Source organism: Cryptomeria japonica, chromosome 6 (assembly GCF_030272615.1).
Source record: "Cryptomeria japonica chromosome 6, Sugi_1.0, whole genome shotgun sequence".
NCBI classification, from domain to species: Eukaryota; Viridiplantae; Streptophyta; class Pinopsida; order Cupressales; family Cupressaceae; genus Cryptomeria; species Cryptomeria japonica.
The window spans coordinates 201614049-201640355 of record NC_081410.1 but is presented as its reverse complement, the minus strand read 5'-3'; the positions used below and the strand labels follow the sequence as shown (position 1 = coordinate 201640355).

The 26307-nt window shown below is 34.5% G+C and overlaps 1 protein-coding gene across 2 annotated transcripts in view; it reads right to left on the bottom strand.

The window, feature by feature from the left end:
• The window catches only part of LOC131069856 (DNA-directed RNA polymerase V subunit 1), a 250483-nt gene that overhangs the window by 59440 nt on the left and 164736 nt on the right, over positions 1 to 26307 (bottom strand). For both annotated transcript variants that reach the window (XM_058005436.2, XM_058005437.2), the window contains 4 exons: positions 17957 to 18117; positions 3279 to 3562; positions 1388 to 1561; positions 1036 to 1176 (listed from right to left, as the gene is read on the bottom strand). In XM_058005436.2, coding sequence (XP_057861419.2) covers positions 1036 to 1176; positions 1388 to 1561; positions 3279 to 3562; positions 17957 to 18117 — 760 coding nt within the window. The remainder of the gene's footprint in view (positions 1 to 1035; positions 1177 to 1387; positions 1562 to 3278; positions 3563 to 17956; positions 18118 to 26307) is intronic.

The following is a 26307-nucleotide window of genomic DNA, read 5'->3' as shown; positions in this document are numbered from 1 at the left end:
AGTGACAAAATTTGGGGTCAAGCCTGCAATTGGGTTTAGCTGTTATTATTTTTGGTTGTCCATTATTTTTTCATCTCAACACTTGTTAAGGTGAGCTCAAAGCATAGGAGAGAATCCACTCTCAAAGTTGGCCTCTAACTGTACTAATTTTGTTGATGATCCTCTTTTTCCCTTCTCGATGACAAAGCCCTGGCCTTGCATATGGATAAAAGATATAGGATTTAGAAGTGTTGTCTCAGGGCACAACAAATCTAACACAGCTGATAAGTGATCTGTTGATCATTACTAATTAATATAATTAAAGATTAGATCTACTGTTACAAAGCATTTTTGTAGTAAGATTTGGCATCTACATTTCATATTTTATCATTTCAGCTTGCACAGATTGAGAAGATTGTAAATTTGAAATTTCCTACAGATGTCCAATCAGAAACATTACAACAATCCTAAAAGGCTATCATTTTAAGTAACACTATTGTCAAGTTCCTTTCTAGGCCATTTTCTTTCATTCAATAGTGGTGTGTTTCCCTTGCATATTTTGGTCAGCTGTCCACTGCCTTGGAGTATCATCACTTCAAAGGTGTGGCCCACTAAATACTGCCAAATTTGAGTATAAAAAGTATTCTAACTACAAATTAATTCAAATTGTAACTTCAATAAATGTATTTTATGGATTTCCATGTCGACTCCAATATAACAAGTTAACAGACAAAGTTCATTAAAACTTGAAATCAAAAACTTCTTGGTAATAATCAGTTATCCAAAACACCCTCACAATTGAAAGCAAGATTTTTTCACAGTGCCTTTTTATTGTTCTAAACGTTCCAAGAGAAAACGATATGAGTGAATTAAATATGCATGCATACCATTCAAATTGAAACTTTATAACCAATGGGCATATACAACATTCTAATTTACAATGTACAGTTTTTAATCTAACAATGAACTCTCATTTAGGACTAAACAGAAAAAAGAAAAGATATTTTCTTAGCAGTTTTGTTAGAATATTGATGTATGTATAAAATAAATTAATACCTCATTGTTATTCCACAAAACTTTGAAATTCCCACCAGTGCCTAACAAAGGAAATTGGCCCCAGGAGCAGCAGGCAAGTGTACTAGAAAGTGTATCTTCTTGACTTCTTTTAGCAGCATTTTCAAAGCATTTTAAAGATCTCTGCAATGTCATTTAAATACATTAATATGCTTCAGAGAAACTCATTTGTGTCTAACGCTGTCCACTAAATAAGTGAATAGTATTTTAAAACCATGCATGGAGTTCACAATCACTGCATAGTCAAGGTTCAGATTTTAAACCTGGAACACAAGAAAATGAACAAGTTTTCAATATAAAAAGTTGGAAAGTTGAATTTCTATGTAGCGCATACCCCCAATCCAGCTTCAGCAAATGGTGCCGACAATCTCATGCTTTCAAGTAAATGTCGGTAGCCAGCAGGAGTGAACGCAATAACTTTTCCAGAGATACACATGTAATTAGAAATCAGTATCAAGTGCTCCTTATAGACATGGCTTCCTATGGAGTTAACTGAATAACAGAGTCTCTGCACAATTATGCACTTCATATTAGAGGATTTGTATTACCAAGAATAACCTTGGCATGCTCGAAATAACACTATACAGTAGGGTTTACAAGTTATAATGCTTGGCAATAATAGAAAGGATGTCATATTTATTCAACCGTGTTTAATTCTGAAATTATTTTCGAAGTTCTTAATTCAATGAAAACTTTAGCCACATGGATAAACTCCCACACAAAACAGTAAGGAAAGAATTATGGTTCTTGTATCTCACATTCAAAATTTATAATTGGCAATGGAAGGGTAATACAGTAAAGAGCAACAATCAAAACCCAATAACCCAAGAATCTAGAAGAATAGCCACAATTAAAACCCAAGAATCTAGAAGATACTTTCTTTTTCACGACAGTCTGTGGAATAGAGACAACCTCAAATGAGAACTATCTATAGGGCTGCAACCAAAACAACACCTAATCCCCAACCTCAAATGTCCTCTCTATTCTGTGTCTCGGCATTATCAATTGTTGGTTTTTAGCTCATTGGATATTTTCCTTCAGAGCCTTCATAATATTTTGATTTTACTAAATCAAAGCACTAGCCTATGGTGTTTTGCTATCAGCAATAACTAGGTCTACAAATGACATAGCGTCATATACATACAAAGACCTCAAAGGTGTCATACCTATACTCATGTGATGAGTGGTGTTGTAATAATGCCCTCCCAAATACAACCATCTGACCCAAGCCTCTTGGTGTTCTAGCTACATAATTTCTTAGATATCCCTCAACCCACTTACCTGAAATTTTTTTCCCCAATGAAATAAAATTTTATCGAAAATATCTTTATCTTTTGGTAGGCTAATTTATGCCGAAGAATAATTTTCCTGCTATTGTCTAAATGACATTTTTTGTGGTCCCACACTAGATCTTCTAATCCATCTCCATATATAATAACTTCTGCAAGTTTTGTCTCTCTGAATTCAGACTTGCAGTATGTTTACCATGGTTATGAAACTTTCCAGATTTTGTTCTTAGGCTTGGGGCAACTCCTCTTCTTACATGGCCTTTGACTGGGAAAGGTTTGTACTGGACATTCCTTTCTCCAGTCTTCTAGTACCTCCCTTGGGTGTAGATACCCCTCTTCTTTCTTCATCTTTCATCTTTTTGTTTTCTATTTGCTTTTTTTTTCTTTTTTTCTTTTTACAAAATAAAATAGATTTGTGTTTGAGTGGACTGGATTTGGATGGGAGACATTGGTGGGGTTACTTTAAGATTTAGGCGCTTTTGTGTGCTAAAAAGTATTAAGGTAGAACATCTAAATACACCTAATACAGTCAAGGGGTGTCCTAAAGCCCATACAGAAGCTATGTAAAAAGGAAGTGTCCCTGAGGGAATTCAACAGTTTGAGAATTTATTCAACAGGTCTTTGATGAGCAGCAAGGGAACATTTTGTCTCCATCCTCCTGTCCCCAAGGCATCTTGGACATCCAGGACATCATGCCAGAAACAAGGATGCATCCTCATGGTACATTGAATTATCATTAGGTTCCCACATTTTTGAGAACATCAAAACAATCCATTAATGAATAATAATTACATGTAAAAATTTTAAGAGCCAAGTCCTATGTAAATTTGTGCTTCTCACTAGCAAAGTTTAGGTAGAAGATCAATTTCATTTCCATTTACTCAATCAATGCCCCTAACTTTTCAGTAAGAAATCTAACAAGTGAAAATCACTCACCTGAAGTAGAATATAATAAGCAGCTGAAATACCAAAGTATTTGTATATTGCATTGATGTTGTAAGGTATGCATCTGTTAGTATCCAGTGAACCCATTAAAGATGAGCATGCCTCGTGAATAATCTTCCATGCATCACCACACTGCTTTACTTCACTTTTCTCAACAATTGCTTCTATAATGATTTCACCCTCAACAGATTCATGCTCACCAATTTGTAATGGAACCCAAGATGCAGAATTCACAGGGCTCCACGAAATCCTTACTGACTGTATACAGTCATAACCTGAAAATTTCATTGTAATCAACAGGCCAATCCAATATCCATGTCAATGAAATCATGTCACAACTCTATTATTTAAAATTAAGCTTACCAAGTAATAGTAATGTGCTTGCACGAATTTTGAAAAGATGCAAGGATACATTTCATTCATTTTAGAGAGGATATATACAAACACACAAGCAACCATTTATGAGTAAATACCAATCTGCATGTAAAATAACACTAATGCATCATCTTTTGATATTAAGCATATATCTATCTGTCTGCAATGTTGATATCGTTCCATTTGCTCTAAACATTCTACCAATGTCAAACACATAAATTTGTTTTTTCAATGACTGATCTGTCACATTTCTTTTTCCTGATAATGTCAATCCTAGTGATTGATATAAGGATTTGAATTATTCTTTTTATCTAGCGTGTGCCATGTAAGATAAACATCTGTAAATATCTCATTAGTGCAAGGAATTGTAAAATATGCAAACACATTCTTAACATATAGCAGTTCCCATCCATATATACATGTACCCAAAGATGAAAAAATCTGCAAAAAATCTTTTAATTCCCGATTTTTTGCGAGTCATTTATGGCAATGATTTAATCTGCAAAAAAATCTTGGGCGATTTTTTTGAAAAAATTCAGGCGATTCATTGAAAAAAATTGCAAAAAGTCTGGAGAAAAACTCAAATAAATCTGCAGTAATAATTTGTCGGGTATTCTTTTACTGATTACTATAATGCAATTGATTGCATAACTTTGCACCTCGCCATTTGTGAATCAATTAGTGTGACTGTGTACCTACCCACAACAAGTTAAAAATAGGTGCCTTCAAGAGATGTGGCATCTTCGAGGGAAGAATGTGAATCTTTGGGTGTATGTGTGAGGAAAACTTCAATATGGTGCTTTTGCATGATATGGTAGTTTTATGTGGAAGTCTCGTGCTTCTTGAACCATGTCCTTGACGCTGAAGGTATGTTGTGAAGGCTAACAATGTTCATCAATGTGTATGAGATGAGCTGAAAATTTGAAAGGCTTTGTGTGCACATGCCAATGCCAGCTATTGAACAAAGTATTTATTTTATGGAAGATGAGAAGTAGAGGAGTTTTAATTCTACAGAAAGGAGATTAAAGGACTGCAAATCCTCTATAATATGTATTGAACTCAAACTTATTTAGAGGTTGCACTTATTTTTTGGTATATGATACATATTTAACTCAAACTTTGATTTATATTTGATAGAAAACAGTAATATGTTCTACAAACTCACTGTATATGTGTGTTTTTGAAAAATATTTTAAGAATTATATATTTTCAAAAGTTTGATAAATTTGCCGAGTTTTTGCCGATTTTATTCCGATTTTTTGCAGTCCTGAGTTTTCAAAAATTTTGGGCCAAAGACTTATTGCCGAGTAAGAGTTTTTCATCTTTGCATGTACCTGACATGATAGAACATGAAGCCATCTAGGAGGTAATTCTTTGGACATGTGTCTGTATTAAATTAATAATATGTAGCAGGTAAGCAATCTGATTTTTAGAAAAATATATGGAAAGTGAAAATACATAAAAGGTTCTCAACTGACCTAAAATGTTAATTTGGGCACAAGATACATCAGATCTTACTAAAGTTTATAAATTATTTTATCATCTACAGAGTCTGCTAATTCTTAAATGTCAAGTTCAACTAATATAAAAAACTCAGATAACAAAAACTAAGATCCCATATTAAATAATGGAATGATCAACTGCTATGTTACCCGAAGTTTCCGGGATGGGGGGACGGGGAAACGGGTTTCCAGGATGTTTTTTTTTCCCCGGAGCAGGGGACAGCTCTCTCTCTCTCTATATATATATATATATAATCATCATAGAATAAGAACATAGGATAGCATCATGATCAAACAAATCAGTCTAGAGTCTGGACTAAAATGCTCATTGATGCAAGTAAATGCTGTCTGGGCCTGAGCGATAAACTTTACAGCCTTCACTTGCTTGGCTTGGTTGGAAAAAATGACTGCTGCAGCACTGCTTCCCATCGAAGTTCGATATTAAAAATATCGCCGGCTTCATTTTATTTTTAGCTTGCAGCTTCATTTTATTGTTTAACGGTTGGCTTCACTAAATCAAATATGATATCATATCGATATTATATCGATATCATATGATATGATATTGATATAATATTGATATCCTATTTCATATGAACAATAATATCGCTTCCATTGATTCAAATAAAAAATTTAATAATAAATATCGATATTAGAATTTAATTTAATAATTTAATTATTAATTCCATTGATTATCGCTGCAACAAAAAATAGATTTTATAAAAAAAATTATTTTTTAATGCCTCCAGCCACCAGAAATGGCCGTCCCCAGCCGTCCAGGGGACCGTCAACGGTCTCCGACCAAAACGTTGACCATTTCCAAGTTTCTAGGATGGTTTCCAAACATTTTGCTTGATCAAGGACGGCTTGGAAATGTTTTTGGCTGTCCCCGTCTCCGACCAAAATGTTGACCATTTCCAAGTTTCTGGGATGGTTTCCAAACATTTTGCTTGATCAAGGACGGCTTGGAAATGTTTTTGGCTGTCCCCTTGTCCCCAAAACCGTTTCCGTTTCCGAAACGTGTGCCTTTAGGGTGGAAATGCTTTTCCGAGTAACACTGATCAACTGAAGTCTCTCAAATAGTTGCCTGGTACAACAGGCAAGTATCATTTTTAACATATTAGAAGCATGCCAAGCTACATTAGTTATGTTTTGTCTAAAGTCAAAACTAGAGAGATAAGTACAAACCTGGTTCTATAGCTTCTACTACCACTGAGTTTAGACTTGATTCCTTGTGGAGACAAATGCTAACAAGAGATGAGAGATCAATGAAAAAATTATCCAATAAGAGCAAGCAACCCATTTATGAAATATGCTCCTACAATCCAAACACTTTCTTTGGCCACATAGTTCCACTTATTATTCTCTTAATGGGAAATAAAATTGATCAAAGATAGGAAGATGAAATAAATGTAAGGTTCTTATAACATCATTCTAAAAGCATTTTTTTTAACATAAGATAGCTGTGGTATCTATTGGGTCCCCATCCTTCAAGTATATTATAAAACTGTGATAACCCCTAAGGTATCACATAATGTAAAAATATTTACATAATGTCAATATATTTGTAGATTAATTAAATAAGTTCCAAATGAACAAATGATTAAATTAATAAAATATATTTAATATATAATAAATGTCAATCAAATATTTAATACATTTAAATATGAAAGTGAATTATTTAATATTTAATTCTTTTACAAAAACTAAATTGAATAAACAAAGCAAATAAGAATAAATAAATACAACGTAAGTTAACTAAATAAAAGCAATTAATGCCCACCCCCTCCCCCCTGATTACCTCCGCACAAGAGGTGCGATGGTAATCACAGCCTAGGCTGTGATCACCGCCACACCCCTCCATGAGGAAGGGCACCGTGAAGAAGGGGTACAACCCCTCACGGGATACAAATAATACGGAAGGGAGAAAGCAAGGGGAGGACCGGCGTGGAAAAGGAAGGAAGAGAGAGTGGCTGCGTACAAATAGGTATGTGTTGTATGCTTTTCACGTAAGGTTATTAATATGTTAATATATGTAAATAGAATATAGGGGTTAGTATGCTATGACAATTTGCATTATTTAAATAATGAATATAAGTAATGTGTTAATAACAAGGAACGTAGGTAATTAGCATGTTAATGTTATTTACTTATTTAATGAATACAATATACAGATTAACACATTAGGGAATGAACATGTTAATATAGATTTGATTAAGGAGATTAATAACAATACGTTGATAGTTAGGTATATTAAAATATATGTTAACAAATACGTATTAAGGAATAGTTAAGAATATATATTATTTATTAATAATGTGAATTACGAAATGGAAATAATAATAAATTGGCAAATGCAATATAAATAGGATTAAATAATGAAGGCCATAGGGGGGGAAACTCCCTTATGCCTAATGGACTTGGGTGATGAGATACATCACCCAAGGCAAGGAATTGACTTATGGTCTGCCTTGGATGGCTTGGGTGTAAGAGATTACACCCAAGACAGGGATTGAATTAACCTTCGATTTCCTGGATGGCTTGGGTGTAAGAAATTACACCCAAGACAGGAATCAAATTAAAACCTTGGTTCCTGGATGGCTTGGATGTAAGAAATTACATCCAAGATAGGAATCGAATTCACCTTCGTTTTCTTGGATGGCTTGGAACCAAGAGGGGTTCCAAGAAGGCGAGCCTCACAGCCGCCTAAGGACATACTTTGTATGGCATCGTATCCTTTTTGTAGATAAGAATTGTGATTAGTGTTAATTAAGTAATCTTAAATTAATTTGCAAGTTGATTTAGTGACAAATTGATGCATTTGCTGTATTCTAACAATTTGTTTTGCAGGACAGTGATCCCTAACTAGTAGGGACATTACAAAAACTTTACATTGCTGAAAGAAGGTCCATAAGACCAAAGAGCTAAAATAATTGTTATCAATGAAGCCTGCACCCTTGCTAAAGCTGTGAACTTTAGCTGTCTATTGAAACATGGGAACACTTCAAGGTTGTGGGTAACCTAAAATTGAAGTGGACCTCCAGAGTAAGCTGGTTCTTTTCAAAATCTTCACCTAAACTAACAATTTCTTCAGGGAAAAGAGTGAGGAGGAGGACATATGAAACTAAAATCTAACCCTAAGGTGATAGACTGGATGATAATCTGAGATTCACAACAAATAACACACAATAAAGCCAGCAACGAAAGATTCTCCTACACAACCCAATAATTATAATCTTTGCATCAACAATTCATAAGAAGGTTAAAAATTACAGTCTCAGAAGGAAAAAACACTCTTTCTCACAACCTAAGGGTGCTATTTCGGACACAAAGCTTATAACCTGCAAAAATATACTTCTGCATAAGATCCCCACATAAAAACACAGTTTCAAGGACAACGAATGTCACAAAAAGCCTGTACTAATATTAAGGACACAATACCAGAAGAAAATGGGAAGGTATGAACTCATTATTACTGCAAAAAACGTGTTACAATGTTGTCAATCTCTCTGAAATTGAGTTACAAACTCATTCCTTTCTGTAGAGAGAACTCTAAAAATTACAGTCTGCAAGAAGCAAAAGGTAAGAACCCTTGAAAAAAAGAAGTCCTGCAGTATATATGCTTTCCAAAAAGCAGATAATGAATAAAATAATCCACCTCCTCTTGGGCGAGCAAAACCAAAAAACCCACTTTAAAAGATCTGAAACGGGTCTGAAAGGGGAAAACCTTGGCCAAAAGTCAAGCCAACCCATATTGCAACCATAAAAGCTCTTAAAAGCACCATAAATGGCACCAAAAATATATCTGACAGGCTTGCAAGCCTTCATTAATGCACAAAATATCTCCTTGACCTGCTCAATAAGTGAAAAAGATAATATCTCATAAAGTGATCTAAAATTTATCATGTAATTAAATATCTGTTTTGCTTTATGTTTACATTTTAAAATTAAAATACTATAAATGTAATGAGAAAAAATAATTTTAATAAAGTGACTTAAATTTATCACTTTAATAAATGTTATTTTTACTCCATTTAATAGTATTTTGATTTTGAAGTGTAAAATTAAAACAAAACAAATGTTTGATGTAGTGATAAATTTTTAGATTATTTTAATTAATAATATCTCATTCAAATATATAAAATTTATACTTAGACTCCTCATAAAAAAAGAAAATTTATTAAGTGACTTATAAATGTCACTTAATAAATTTTAATTTTATGAAAAATAAAATATTAAGTGACATTTATAAGTCACTTAATAAATTTTACAAGGGATCATATAGGTCATTTTAATGACCCCCTAAGGCATTTCCACGAGGCTATTAGAGAGGAGAAAGAAAAACAAAACAAAGGAAAAAACAATGCCAATGTAATTCATCGATGCATATAGGGTAATGAAACCCTAAAACTTTTCATTCCTCCTCCTTTCGATACTTTCCTCTTTCGCTGGAAGCTTCACCTGGAAGCTCTACTGGGCGCCGCTAGGGTTTGAAGGTCGCATCTGCACCTATCTTGAACACTTTCTGAACACACTTCACTGGGATTTTGGGAAAAAAGTGCGAGAAGCTGCTCCTACTGCTAAACTCTGAGAATTGACCTCCATCTTTATGATTCGAAGTCGAATCTGGGCGTGCAGGGTCATGATTTTCCTGCTCCCGTGCATCTTCTTGCCGATTTCGTGTGATGGAAGTGATCTGCTGGATTCTCTTGCTGCTGGGCACCACCAAGGGATTTCGCAAGGTGTTTAGCGCACTCCTCTTACGTTTTGATGACCCCTGCGTGCTTATTCTCACTGGCCGCCATGACTATATTTCTGGAAACAATTCTGCAGACCTCCGCCATTAATGGCTGCTTCAGGTGCATATATCTGGTGCATTTCATTTCAATTTTCTTTAGATTTACCAGTAAACATGGTTGAAAATGTTGATTTATTTTCTTTGGCATTTTCCCCTTCCACGTTCACAAATAAAACACCATCCTCTAGCTTATCAGATTCTTTACACTGCTGTTTGCATAATAAAATTGATAGCTGACCTTGAATTTGACAAATCATCTGCTCGGACCCTGTAAAAATATGTGCCATACACATGCTCCTTACCCTTGTAAATCCTATCTTTTTATAGCAGATACTGCTGTGGCATTATTGTTGCATTTTCTTGCTGTGGCTGTGGCTGTAGCTGTTTAATGAAGTTTGTATAATGGAAAATCTGCATACTCTTTGCTCATATCTGACCTCATACAGTGACCTCTGCTTTGACTATCTTCTCTTTCGAAGATCTGCAAAAAAATTCATGTATGCTGCAACAACGTCAGCATACTGCTCTTTTATTTACCTCTTGTTTTGATGGTGCATGACTGTCTCAACTTGATTGGACTGTTACACTCATTTTAGTGCCTTATTTCAGACTGAAACTCCTTTGCCTCTGCTCATAATAACCTCATTCATGCTTAGAGCTGTTTATATATGAGAGTGACAGAGTATTTACAATGATTTTAGAGCTTAATGCAACAACAACATTTGCAGGGTTTAGATCTCTGAGGCATCCCTCCTTTTGATCTCTGATGTAACTTTCAAAAAATTATCATGCAACCATGAATGAAAGGTATTATGACTGCATTTTGATGATTGCCTTAACCTCTTAACAAAGGCATCCATTTTGTCTTGATGTTTGAAGAGCCCGTCTTACATAGGAGTTATCAAAATCATGAAACTCCCCTTACTGCTGTCAACCACTCTTAGTTGTTGATATTCCCACCTTATTGCAGACCTTTGATATGTTTTGCCCTTGCTCTAGATCTATGTGATGTCATCAACATTGCTTTTGACTGCCCTCTATGGGTTGTTGCTGCCAATAGCCCTAAGTCTTGATACTTCATGAATGCTTCTTCCTTGGAACTGTATTTTCTGTCCTAATTGCCACTTTCTTTCATTATGTCTTTATTGTCACATGCTTTACTTGATTGTCATTGCCAAACTCCCATGCCTACTTTTTTCTCACTGCCATAATGCTTTTAGCCTTTAAATACAGAACAATTCATATTGCTACTCATACCTATTTTGATTCTTGTCTGTATCATTTTCTGAGATATGGCCGCGTGCCTTTGTTGATTTCATATGAGCTGGGCTCAACCCTTGCGGGAGCCTCATTTACCCCCACTCATTTATAAAGTTTACGACCAGCAAACTATCCTTTCCTGTTCCTACACATGAAGCAAACAAGTTAGAAATAAGATGCATTTGATTTCTTTCTAATCTGATATTTGCCTTCTGAGATCTTCTGTGATGCTGACTATATGCACCTGATGCATGTAGGGATTATATATACATGTATGCGTTAGTATACATGTTAGGAATGTAATCAGCCATTGCTTAGAACGAAATGTTCTAACACATTGCATATTTAACCCTTTTGCAGATACTGGAAGGAAGGCAGATGCAGACAAGGACAAAGCAGCAAGACGAAGGCAACATCAAGACGACTCCAACTGTTCCAGTCATTCAAGCAATGACTGGTTCCATTCTCAACATGCTCTCTTCATTTTTGTACTCATGTATACATTTTTATGTATTTCCTTCTTGCACCTAATGTATGTAGCTAGTCTCACGGCTCTTTGTGTGAGACGCATGCTTGAATATCAATAAAATACTTCCTTTTTTAGATGAGATGTCTCTCTCTTTTGTTGCTACGAACTAGAAGTATTGAAATGCAATCGTTAGTTCATTCTTCCTTAGTGTGGTTGGAATGCAATATAGCAGAAGTAATATGTACTTGTTCCATTTTGTAAAAACAAGCATATCTTAACCTATTTTTCAGCTAGAAGAGAAAAATAGGTACCAATAACCACTATAGAAAACTACAAAATCAGCATAACATATATTAAGTCCTAACAATGTGCAACACTAATGCCATGAATAACCATTGTAGACAATAACAACATTACACGATGCAAATAAATTACACATAGTTGAGTCCAGAAATAAAACACAATAATCAGCATGAACTATGGAAATATAATGTCTCTGAATAACAACATTACTAAAAAGGCCAATATCAAACCACCCACTTCACACCACCAGACTTGCGCTCCTCTAGAGCAATCACATACTCTTCAACCCAAGCCTACACTCTAGAGGGACATTGAAAGATATCCAACTAAGAAATTGTCTAAGCTTCAACTAAAAATTGAGGGAAGTAGAGGCTTAATCTTATATCCTTACTACAATGTGTGTGAGGAATGGTCGGGCCACAAAAGAGTGGAAAAGAGAAATCACTCTCCACTACTGCACACCCATTCCATCTTGTACCCCAAGACTAGATAAGACATTATTTGTAATTTTGTATTATAATAGTGATCCCTAAGAACATCAGCATCCCATAGAAATACTACTAGCTCCTCAAACCTATATGGAATAGTAGTTGCAGAACTCCCTGACTCCACTTGAGCCAGTCCTAGTTACTCCTCCCACCAAACCTCTCTAGGGCCTTTTACCATCCTAGCCACCTCAATATCACTAAATTGGTTGAGAAAAAAGAATTGCAATGAGAAGACCCCTACCTTCACATTGGGAATGAAAAAAACCAAATTGATCATAAAATCCCCAATGCACTGCATACTTCTTTCTATTTCTAGCCACCAAACAGCATTCCCCCCAAGAATTTGGACAAACCCTAAGGCAACATCAAAATCACAATGAACAATTCATTTGACGTGATTAGTCAAGACCAAACCATCATGTTTTGAAACCTTTGATTTTGCATTGCTCCTTTTACTTGCCATATCCACTAAAAGCTAAAGCCCCCTAACACCTACCACCACAAGAATAAATAACTAGTGCCACATTGCAAAAAGATGGACACTGCATGGAATTTAAAAGTCATGAAGCCCACAAGTGTCGAATTGTTATTTCCTATGCACCTTCAAAGTCATCATTAAGCTTATTTTGGACAAATCCTACACCAATCTTCTAGAATATTCCTTAAGTAGTAAATGCAACACCTTCAAACACTAAAACTTATATCCTTAACATCCTATGGGATTAATAAATCAATTAATCCCTCCACCTTCAATCAAATAACATGCTCAAGAAAAAATTAAAAATAGAATGACCATCTTATATCTATCAAGGGGGGTGAAGACTAACAAAATTTCCTACTTCATGCCAAGTTCCTACACGATGGCTATAGATGACTATAAGAGGATCCTGGTCAGAGCCAACATTAACTAAATAATCAACAGCTATATTTTCAAACCCCAACAATATCTAAAGCTAATATCCATAAAAAAATTCTTTACTTTTTGAAATTTCTCCACAAAGTGGTTAAAACACTAGTTAGGGAAGAATCCTTTGTATAAACCATTAATTACTATCAAGGAATCACCTTCTACTATCACCTTCTTACATTGACAAACCACAAATATAACTATCTCTAATCAGAGCCTCTCATTCCATCTCATTCATTTAGCTTTGTGAAACCTTCTAGAGTAGGAATCCATCTTTACTTTCCTGATTTTACTTGTTGACAATTTCTCACAGTTTCCGAAGAGCTTTCCTCTTACCCCTTAAACGGGTATTTAGAAAACATATTATTAATTTCCAAAAAATTTGACCAGTGAAATTCACAATTTCCCTTCTAACTCAACTAAAGTTTTTAAAGCTAGTATTTTCTGTAAATTTTATTACAAATAACATTAAATGACTATAACAAATGATTGATCAATCATTTTCTCTCATATTTGACCTATCCTCACCTTCAACAAATGACAACAATCTGGGCGCAACCATACATATGATGTCATTTGTTAAACACCTGCAAATTCAATATGCCAAATCACTTCTGTCACATCCATACAAAACTTTCAATAATAAATCTTTCTGGTGTTTGCTGTCATGATCTTCTGTCAGGTTGTCATATCTATATAAGCCTAAAGTCAAGACTTCAGCTATGAGCTGTTTGCCATTCTCAATGTTTTCTCCATCACAGTTATAGGCAGGAAAAACTCACACACATATACACATCTAGAAAGACAATAAGCTTCTATGTGTTTGACTAATTTTAGGTGATGTGGATAAATTGTAGGGGCACATGAGTTTGAAAGGAGTCATTTCGTGGCAAACAAGGAAGTGGGAGGCAACTGAGTAGTCATGGACAAACTAGAAGTCACTTGAGAAACATGCCTGCTTGAATGGCATGCCTAAAACGAGAAACAACTGCTTTGGGTGACAAGAATAGAGGAAAAGTGTGCCTAGAGGAGGTATGGAAGGTTAATGATAATTGAACATTCAGTAATTTGGCTCCCATTTATTGGCTTGTTACATGAATGCTTGTATGATTCATATTCTACTTATGTTTCATGTTTGTGCACATTCATGTGCATATGTAAACTAATAATAATTACCCATTAATAGTTGGATAAACTAATGCATACTGCAGTTCATGATGGAATATTTATTAAATGAACCAGTCAATGCACTAAAAGGAATCTCATAATCATAAATTGAGCCAACTGTAATATATCTATGAATGAATGAATGAACAAGATGTACCACTAAAGCTCAAATAAACATGAATCACGGAAACATGTTGTTTACCCTTCTATTTCTAGTTTTTTTGACTATTTCTCCATATCCTTAGGCATATATATTATAACCAATACCACAGTGTTTTTTGTTTTCCTATAATGCTAACAACTCAAGCATACTATGTTCATGTCATCCAAGACCTTTGCCTTTATATCCAAATTTTATAAAATCTCGAATCCACAATCATATGAATAATCAAGTGCTATAGAGGGAGAACCAGCAATACAGACAGTACCCTCTAAATCACTATCACACACAAGCTAACTTATCATCCTTAATATCACTTTGTGCAATGGGTGGTTGATCATAGATGAATGGATCCATGTGAAGAATAGGCATACTACAAGCTTTAGGATTGAGTTAATAATCTCCTACACAGAAAGGTGTAAAGTTTAATGTAACCTACTAATCATCATATAATGCACCATCCTTCTATGGTGATTCTTCCTTTATAGATTCATCTTTCATTGGTTGATCTTACATCATAAAAATCTTGGAATCATCAATCATCTAACAAAAATGAAATCGTTGAGGATCTATTTATATCCAACATTTTCAACTATCATGACAAAATGTAACAGATAGATGAAATGTAGAAGATATAGCTCACATGGCATGTAATAATGGATGCCCTAACAACATATTTTCAGACAATTGTCCAACAATCACATCGAATAATACGTCTAAATTAGGTGGTGGGTTGTGATAGGAAGAGTAATAGTATCTAAAGAATGTCTGCAAATCTTCTAATGGTAATATATGAATTTTGCAACTTTGACAAATCCACATTCAAATTTTCCAGAAAAATCCTAACAATAGATGTTCAAACTAAATCCTTTATTATCCAAGGATTGTTTTTGTTCAATTTAACACGTCAACATAATGTATAAAAGTGTATGCTCATTAATAAATAACTCATATGGGTGATCTATGTCAACAAATGAAATTCCATGGTGTTTGTTATGACCAATAGATTCTATAAAAAAGTCACTAGCTACGTACTAGCACCAAAATTCACTTAAATCTTTTATAAATTATTTTGCATCACATCTTTGTACAAAGGTGACCTTTTTTCTCAGCTTCCACCCCTACAAAGCATATAGTGGTTCGGTACTTCAAATATTATTGATTTTGATTTTAATAGCCTTCAAACTTGCAACTTGTCCAAGGTTGTGATCCTTTTATATTTTTATTGCTTTATTGTGCCTCCACATCACCCTCATTAATCCTTGGAAACTCTGAAAGTAGTTCGTCCAACCTACCTATGGGTATGGCTGGACCTAAATGATTTTTATTTTATTTTTTTCTAACCAGCAAACAGAATTCCTAAGCTTCAACTTGAATAATTTGTATTTATCAACCATAAATAATTTATTGACACAAAATTCCTATAATCTGCAAATGTAAACTGAAATAACCTATAATTCCTGTAAAGCCCAAATTTCACCTCAGATGAAGCCAACACTGGCAACCAAACGATTTTTGTCCTCCAATTTTCAAACATCCAAGAGGGGTTTTGTCGCCAAAGCTCTACACAGATTTCAAACTTGGATACAATAGAATGATCTACTTTTCCCAATAATTCCCTTTTTATTCATTTACATCCAACCCTTAAAGTAATTAGAATTACTTTTAAGTAAAAATTCCCTTTTCCTCCAAGCTTTGATAAAAAAAAATTTTAAACATTTGAATGTACGTTTAGTCTTTTAATTTTTCACTTCTCTACAACTTAAATATTTAACCATGTAATATTTTAAATATTTTCTTGCACAACCACCAAAGTTACGAAAATATTAAAAAATTCCAAATATGATTTTGACCTTGCAACCAACACCAAAAGTGCATGAAATCTCATTATTTGAAATTTGCTGCTTTCCTTAGATGGTGGACCTCTCCAAGAAATGTGGAATGCTCCTAGAATGTCAAATCTATACACGGGTACCAATATACTCAACTTGGCTCTATGAACTCTTTGCCATTGTTCAAAAACCTTTCCAAGATAGATAGGACAATCCAAGAAACTTGGAATTTCCAAGAATGTGGGAACGGAAGAGAAAAGGGACATTATAGAGTGGAATGCCATTAGTTTAAAAGCATTGTACAAGGGTTCCTTGGAGATGAATATATTTTCAATCAATTGATAATGCTTCAATACATGTACACATCTTAAGTCTTATTATTGTTTTCTTTCATGCTATTAACTCTTTGGGATTTGATTAGAATTTTTTTTGCAACAATCAAACTTGTAAATTTTTATGCAAAAAATAGAAAATTAGAAGTCCCTTAATATATCTCTTTAACTTTTTTGGCTTTTATCAGCCATGTATCAGCACTTCAAGGAAACATGATGTAATTTATATAATATATTGAATATTCAAAGAACCTCTATATGAAGTTTTCAAAATTTTAAGTGATGCTTTTAGGAAACTTATAGAGACATAAACAAACTTGTTCTAAAGTGTCCCAATGTCTAGAGATGTCCCCATACGGATCTTTGAGATAGGGCTACATTTTCAATACAAGTACCAAAGCTCAAAGTACAAGTTCCTAGGAAATATGGTTCCAAGATCACAAAACAACCTAATACACTCACTAAAAAATATTCTACCTTTTGATCAGGAAAAACCATAATCTTGGATTATTTCTTCAACCATCTCTAATATTGCTACCACCTCTTTTCCAAAACTATCTTGTTAGGCTGTTGCACTACGCTAATGTGCATTTAGGCTATCTTGTATAAGAACTTTAATCTGATCAACAAAATGAAATCCAGCAGATTACTTTGAAAAAATAATCAATAACACCATTTTTATTTAGAAATTCTTTCTCCTCCCATTATTTTTCATCTCCTACTACCTCTTTGTTTTGCTAGAACGAAATTCTGCTCAAAGAATGAATTTATAACATGGTGTTAATATAGGCGAATTGCTATTTAATCACTGAAAAACATCACTTTATTTTTTAATTTTTTTCCAAAATTGTGCATGTCATCTATACCTGTGATAATATTCACAAAATAGCAAAGGGCCTTGAATTAAAGAAATAACACTAATATTATATTTACATGATATCAGCATCAAGAATTAAATAAAACTAGAACTCTTATTACATTTGAAAATCATGTCTAGAACATTTGTAGCATATTAATGTTAAAATCTCATTACCATGGAAATGAAGGTCCATAAAGATCATGATAGTATATTATACCTTTAGCAGTTGTCTCCATTAAATTAGGGCAGATCACATTAACCAAGACATCTACCATATCTTCCTTTTCTTGTGAATCGTCACTTGTTTCCAGGGCAAAATGCAGACATGGCTTAGGATTGTCCTTTTCTTTAGATTTTTCCCCACCACTGCATCTTTCACTAAACCATCCAATGATGACAATATTTGATTAGTTTTACCAAAAGATAGAATACTACATTGTTTCAAGCACAATTTCTCAAAGGCATAAGAATGGTATATTAACATTTAGGATTCATAGTAATAAATACACCATGTATAAATTGATAATTTTTTCAGGTTATACATTCTTAAAAAGAGATACAGCCAATATTAAGATATAATTGGAAATTATAGAAAATGCGTGATTAAAAAATGTGATTCAACACATGCGATGGCAATATAAAAGTTTTACCAGAAGAAAAATTAAAATTAGAAAACACATATTAATATATAGTTGAATAAAACACCATAGATTAGATAATGAACATATTTGCAGCTCTCCAGGTTGCACAAAATATTTAAGCAGCATTCCTTATGCTAAGCACTTTGATGATGTATCAATGGGATTAAACACCTTAAATTTTAAGCTAACTATTCTAAATGATGACAGTTAAAAAATCGAGTTACAAGTTCAATTTACATGAAAAAAAATGAGAAATATTATGGGATTGCGAATGCAGCTAATGCGTTTAATGTACATTCTGTTAATGCATGATAGCTTCGGTAAGACAAATGATTGAATGAGAGATAAATGAAGTCTCTCATTCAATCATTTATCATCTCGATAACTATGATAAAACCTTCAAGCAATTAATTCCTCTTTGATATCCATTCTACATTTGCATATAAACCTATTCATTGATAATCATACTATGTATTTTGTTCATGTTCATCGATTTATAAATCTTGTATTTAAATTTATATTGATTAACATAAATAATGATAAATAAATGATTAATCAAAACACCGATTAATATCGGGTTGCATATGACATATCGGGTGGCATTATAATAAAGGCTATCGATAGTTATCGGGTGTTAAGCCTACGCCGATAGTTATCGGTTGTTAAGGCTAACATACCGATAACTATCGGCTGTTAACATTGTGCGAACACCGATAGACATCGGTTGTTATAATACTTGCACACCGATTGGTATTAACGTGGAACATGCATTTGTTTAGTATAAACAAAGAGGTACGATCAAGTAATGTCTTGATCGGTCATAACCGATCAAGGCATTGCTTGACCGCACCCCATTTGCTATATACTTATATTGAGTGGCATTTGTGAGATAGGACATAGAAAATATTAAATACTCCTCTCACCTGCCACAAACAAGAAGATAGTCAGATTCATACATTAAGCCAATAATATATATAACAAGATTATTTTAAATAGAATACAACTTGCATATTGAATGTAAATTGAACATCATTTACATGGTATCAGAGCTATAGTTAAATCAAACTTGAGGCTGTTCAATTTACGTAAAATTCAAATCAAGTATATATTCAACATCACAATCCTATCAATGGCTAGCGCTATCAGATTTGAAGACAGACTTGTAGGGGGGCGACGACTTCTTCGCATGGAAATTCAGAATTCAAATGATTCTAAAAGAAAATAAAGTTGAATCATTTGTAAAGAGTGAAACTAAAGAACCTGAGACTGAACCTGACAAAGCAATTTGGAGAGAAGGAAATGATAAGGCTATCAAAATCATAGTTGATGGGGTAAGGAACAATATAATGCCCATTATAAAGAAACATGAAACAACCTTCAACATGTTCAAAGAACTTGAAGACGCTTTTGAGATATCCAATGCCAGTAGAACCTTGGCTCTAAAAAGAGAGATAAATCATATAGCCATGATAAAAGGAGAATCAGTCAATGCCTACTTCATGCGAATATCTACCTTAAGGGATGAACTGGCAACCCTTGGATATGAGATCCAAAGCAAAGAATTAACCCTCATTGCTTTAGATGGGTTGCCTAGTATCTGGGAAACGTTCGTCCAAGGCATCAGTGCAAGGGATAACTTTCCAAAATTCGATAGGCTAAAAGTTGACTGTCTCCAAGAAGAATCAAGGCAAAATAAGAAAGGGATCAAACAAAAGAATATAGATGAAGATCTTCAAGTTCTAAATACGAACTCAAACAAAAAGGGCAAGCAGAAGCAATTTAGGAAGAGAAAAGGTCATCACAGCAAGAACTCCTTCAAGAAGCACCTCTCTCAAATTCAGTGTTACAAATGTGACAAATTTGGGCACTATGTTGCCAAATGTCTAGAAAGAGCTAAACAAGCCACATTTGCCAAAACAGGAAAATCAAAAAGGGAAGAGGACTCCGAGAAGTATGTGCTCTATTCAGCACTCACAAATCAAGCATCAAACAAAGTGAACTCCTGGGTGATCGACAGTGGCTCATCCAGACACATCACAGGATTCAAAGAAGTACTAGACTCCATGAAAGAGGAGAATGATGAGGAGGTAACCATCGGAGATGACTCTACACACCCTGTCAAAGGAGTTGGAAATTGCACCATCAAGCTAAAGTCAGGCATATCATTACAACTTAGAGGAGTGCTATATGTTCCAAGCATTAAGAGGAATCTTGTCTCAATATCAGCACTGGAGGATAATGGATACAGAGTGACCTTCATGGACAACAAAGTGTTGGCTTGGCCAAAGAACTCATCCATCAAGAAAGCTAAAACAATTGGTCAAAGACAAGGCTACTTGTATGAGCTATGCACAGAGCCCAACTTAGCCCTAATTCATGAAACTACAGATGCCAATGAAATCTGGCATAGAAGACTAGGCCACCTAAATTTTAAAGCTTTATCATCAATGGAAGACCTTGTCACAGGTCTACCTAAGCTAAAGCAATATCATTCAGGGGCATGCACAAGATGTGCCCTAGGTAAAAATACTAAGGGGGGCTTTTTAGAGTAGCACTAGGAAAACAAGTAAAATCTTAGAGTTAGTTCATTCTAATGTATGTGGACCTATGTCTGTAAATTCATGGGGGGGGGGGGTTCTATATAATGTAATGTTTATTGATGACTACTCTACGAAAACCTGGATCTACTTTCTGAAATGTAAAGAATCAGAAGAGATCCTTAACAGGTTTAAAGAATTCAAATCACTAACAAAAAATTACTCAGGAAACAAAATTAAAACCCTAAGAACTGATAATGGGGGGGAATACAAATCAGAATTATTTAAAGAGTTTTGTAAAAATTCAGGGATTAAGAGGGAGTTAACAATACCTTACAACCTTCAATAAAATGGTATAGCAGAAAGGAAAAATAGGACAATCGTTGAAGCTGCCAAAGCTATGATTCTTGATCAGAATCTAAATATCAATCTTTGGGCAGAAGCAACTAGCACTGTTGTATATATTCAAAATAGATGTCCTCACTCTCATCTTGAAGATAAAACCCTTGAGGAAGTTTTTACTAAATCAAAACCGGATATAAGCCACCTTAGGATTTTTGGATGCCCTGTCTATATTCATGTACCTAAGGAGAAAAGATTAAAATTAGAGTCTTTTGGAAAAAGGGGAATCTTTGTAGGATATAGTGAAACCTCCAAAGCCTACAGGATATATATACCTGGTCAAAAGAATATTGAACTAAGTAGGGATGTGATCTTTGAAGAAAACTTAGCCTTCAAAAGAGCCCAAAGCTCTCTAGATCTTGAAGTCTTTATTCCCAACCCTAGCTTAGATAGAGATCCTACTCCTGAGCTTCAGAGGGAGAATCCTGAGGAAACTATGAGTGAAACTCAGAGTCCACCTAGAGAAAACCTCAAGAAAAGACCACTATGGGCCACCAAAACTGTAGAAGAAGCTCAGAAGTTTGTTGCTCCCTTAGGAACCTTCAGAGAAAGCAAAAGGCCTAATAAATTCACTAGCTATGTTGCCCTTATGAATGATCTCTCTAAAGCCGAACCAAACAATGTATCAGATGCACTTGAACATCAAGTATGGAAGGATGCCATGTTTGAAGAGTATCAGTCCATTATGAAAAATGATGTTTGGGAGATTGTTCCTAGGCCAACCAAGAAATTTGTGGTTTCATCTAAATGGCTTTTCAAGATCAAACATGCTGCAGATGGTAGCATTGAAAAACACAAGGCCAGATTTGTAGCCATAGGCTTCTCACAAAGGGAGGGAATAGATTATGAAGAAACTTTTGCACCTGTTGCCAGGTATACATCAGTAAGAGCTGTATTAGCCATTGCAATAGCAAAAGGGTGGAAGGTACACCAAATGGATGTTAAGACAACTTTTCTAAATGGTGAGATCTCAGAAGAAGTCTACCTAGAGCAACTTGAAGGTTTTGAAATTCATGATGCAGAGTCTCATGTGTGTAGACTCAAGAAAGCTCTCTATGGGCTCAAACAGGCTCCTAGGGCCTGGTATGAAAGAATTGACACCTATCTCTCAGGACTAGGCTTCTCCAAAAGTGATGCAGATCCTAATCTCTACTACAAAAGAAATAAAGGTGATATGCTAATATTGATTTTATATGTTGATGACTTATTAATCACAGGAAATGATCACCTTATAGATCAATGCAAGAATGATCTATCCAAAGAATTTGATATGAAAGACTTAGGAATCCTTCATTACATCCTAGGATTGGAAGTATGGCAGAATTCTGACAACATTATACTAAACCAAGGAAAGTACACCTTGGATATTTTGAAGAGATTCAAAATGCTAAACTGTAGACCCATGACCTCCCCTATGGAAACCAACTTACATAAACTTAAAGAAGCAACAACAGAGTCACAATCCACTGATCCTACTCAATACAGACAGATGATTGGGTCCCTGATGTACCTGGTAAATACAAGACAAGATATCTGTTATGCAGTTAATGCTCTAAGTCAGTTTATGTGTGAACCGAAGGAGATACACTTGGTTGCAGTAAAACACATTATGAGGTACCTACAAGGTACTCTAAACCTTGGTCTCAAATATGAGAAGGTTGATATTGACCTTCATGGATTTACAGATTCAGATTGGGCTGGAAGTGTGACAGACAGGAAAAGCACTTCAGGGTGTTGCTTCAATCTAGGTTCAGCTATGATATCTTGGATCAGCAGGAAGCAGTCTTCTGTAGCTCAAAGCTCCACCGAGGCAGAATACATTGCAGCTTCTATGGCTGCCTGAGAGGCAGTATAGCTTAGGAAGTTGCTTGTGGGGTTGTTTGGAGAACCTATGAAACCCACTGTTATACACTGTGACAACCAGAGCTATATAAAACTTTCAGTAAACTCAGTGTTTCATGACCGATCAAAGCATATTAAGATTCCATACCACTATGTGCAAGATATGGTAGATAGGAATGCAATCCAACTGGAATATGTTTGTACAGGAGATCAAACTGCAAATATTCTGACCAAACCTCTTTCCAGAGTGAAGGTTGATCACTTCAGAAAAGGTTTAGGTATGATAGAAAGGTAATTTGCTTTGTAATCTATATTTGCATACCTATAAGATGTTTAATGTGTAAACCTCTTTGTCATGATAGGACAATTTTTGGATTCTATCCCCTGGGTTCATATCTAAGAGGTGACGATCTCTCAAGATAGTGAACATTTGTATGGGGACATTATAAGGTGACGATCTTATAATGTCCAAACCAGTTATCATGTTGGATCTCTGGTGTGTCATGGATGTGCCATGATTGTGTTGTGATTAAAAATTTGTATAAAGTGTTAGTGCACATATCACAACTTGGATAAGATGAGAAATTAATCTTTCTCATATGATTATCCTTAAGTATTGCGTGTGTAGGCAATATTGATATCACATGCTTAGGTGATATCCTGTCAATCACAAGATTAAGGTGATGGACTTCAGTATCACGTGTTTAGGTGATACTTCATATCATATGATTAGGTGGTATGATTTCCTAAAGAATGTCTAAAATGCTAACTATCAATGGAATTGTGATGCTTGAATATATTGTCTACATTCATCTTACCTAGCTAAGAGGGAGTGTTAATGCATGATAGCTTCGGTAAGATAAATGATTGAATGAGAGATAAATGAAGTCTCTCATTCAATCATTTATTATATTGATAACTATGATAAAACCTTCAAGCAATTAATTCCTCTTTGATATCCATTCTACATTTGCATATAAACCTATCCATTGATAATCATACTATGTATTTTGTTCATGTTCATCGATTTATAAATCTTGTATTTAAATTTATATCGATTAACATAAATAATGATAAATAAATGATTAATCAAAACATTGATTAATATCGGGTTGCATTTGATATATCGGGTGGCATTATAATAAAGGCTGCCGATAGTTATTGGGTGTTAAGCCTACACCGATAGTTATCGGTTGTTAAGGCTAACATACCGATAACTATCGGCTGTTAACATTGTGTGAACACCGATAGACATCGGTTGTTATAATACTTGCACACCGGTTGGTATTAACGTGGAACATGCATTTGTTGTGTAATAATTGAAAAACATTTTGGGTTCTATTGTTTGATTTTTGTGCTCCTACTTATGACCTTTCCTTGATCAGGAATATGTTTGGGCAAGTAGATGTACTAGGTGAATGTGTAAATGATGTTCAATTTACATTCAATATGCAAGTTGTATTCTATTTAAAATAACCTTGTTATATATATTATTGACTTAATGTATGAATCTGACTATCTTCTTGTTTGTGGCAGGTGAGGGGAGCATTTAATATTTTCTATGTCCTATCTCACGAATGCCACTCAATATAAGTATATAACAAATGGGTACGATCAAGTAATGTCTTGATCGGTTATATACTTGATCGTACCCATTACTTGATCGTACCCATTTGTTATATACTTATATTGAGTGGCATTCGTGAGATAGGACATAGAAAATATTAAATGCTCCTCTCACCTGCCACAAACAAGAAGATAGTCAAATTCATACATTAAGTCAATAATATATATAACAAGGTTATTTTAAATAGAATACAACTTGCATATTGAATGTAAATTGAACATCATTTACACATTCACCTAATACATCTACTTGCCCAAACATATTCCTGATCAAGGAAAGGTCATAAGTAGGAGCACAAAAATCAAACAATAGAACCCAAAATGTTTTCCAATTATTACACAACTCACAAGGATAATCTTCCTAATGCGATTCCCTAATCATTTGATCTTGTTCTTGATACCAATACATTATTGTACTACTAAGATTATCAACAAATAAACAAAATTCTGCTTTCCTTGCAATCATAAATGTATTCCATATGAAACAGGCATTACAATAAACTCAATTGTAATGCCAACATGGAATAACCACAAATTAGGTTGGAGGGATTTCATCCTCAAATCCAAATTGAAACCAAGAGGGGTTTCTTCCTCCAAATTCACAATAAAAGTTTTTCATTCTTTAGTGTTCAATTTTTGAAAATTTGAATTCAACAAATACAAAATGAATAATCCAATTTAAGTGCTAGCCTCTCTTATATAGGTGCATATGAAATTCGGACCTTCGTTATTTTAATTTTCCATCTAAGTGAATTAAAATCTACCTTTCCACAATGAAAATATACATATTTTACAATGTCTCTTTTAGAACCCCAACAATAATATCAAAGTTGCCTTTTTGAAAGGTGGGCTCAAAATCATAATGCTACTATGAAATTGTTTCCCTTATTTTATCCCTTAGCCTATTGGAAATAGAGATAGGCTATGGATCTTCAATAAATCCTTCATTTTTGAGGAGGGAACATGACAGTTCGCCCTTCCCAAAATATTTTGTCCTCAACAATTGCAAACCTAGATGCTTAACATTCTCGACTCTTTCCAATCCACTAAATACTCGATAATGCTCCTATTATCAACTTCTTTTCTCTAATATCGATGATGGATTCACAAACCAAGATTAGCTTCCCCTCATCATCCAAGGGAAGCAACTCTACTATAGGAATGATAAGTTGTCCAAGAGCCCTTTTGAGCCATGAAACTTATGAGCCTTGTTGTGCTCAGACAACTCCAACTTGTAGGAAACCTCACCCACTCTCCTTATGAACTAGTAAGGTCCATAGAGCTTGGGATTTCACTTTTTAAATATTGTTTTCTTGATTGAATACCACTTGTATAGCTACAACTTCAAGGGAACCAATATACCACCTTAAATGTCCAGTCCATGCAATTCCAATTGGCATAAAGCTTTTCCTGTTTGTGTACATGTACAAAGTAATCCTTGCGGGACCTCAATATATATTGGCTTTGGTTGAACAAGTCACTAGTGTTGGTTGAAAATTTTGTACACATGGTGGATGTGC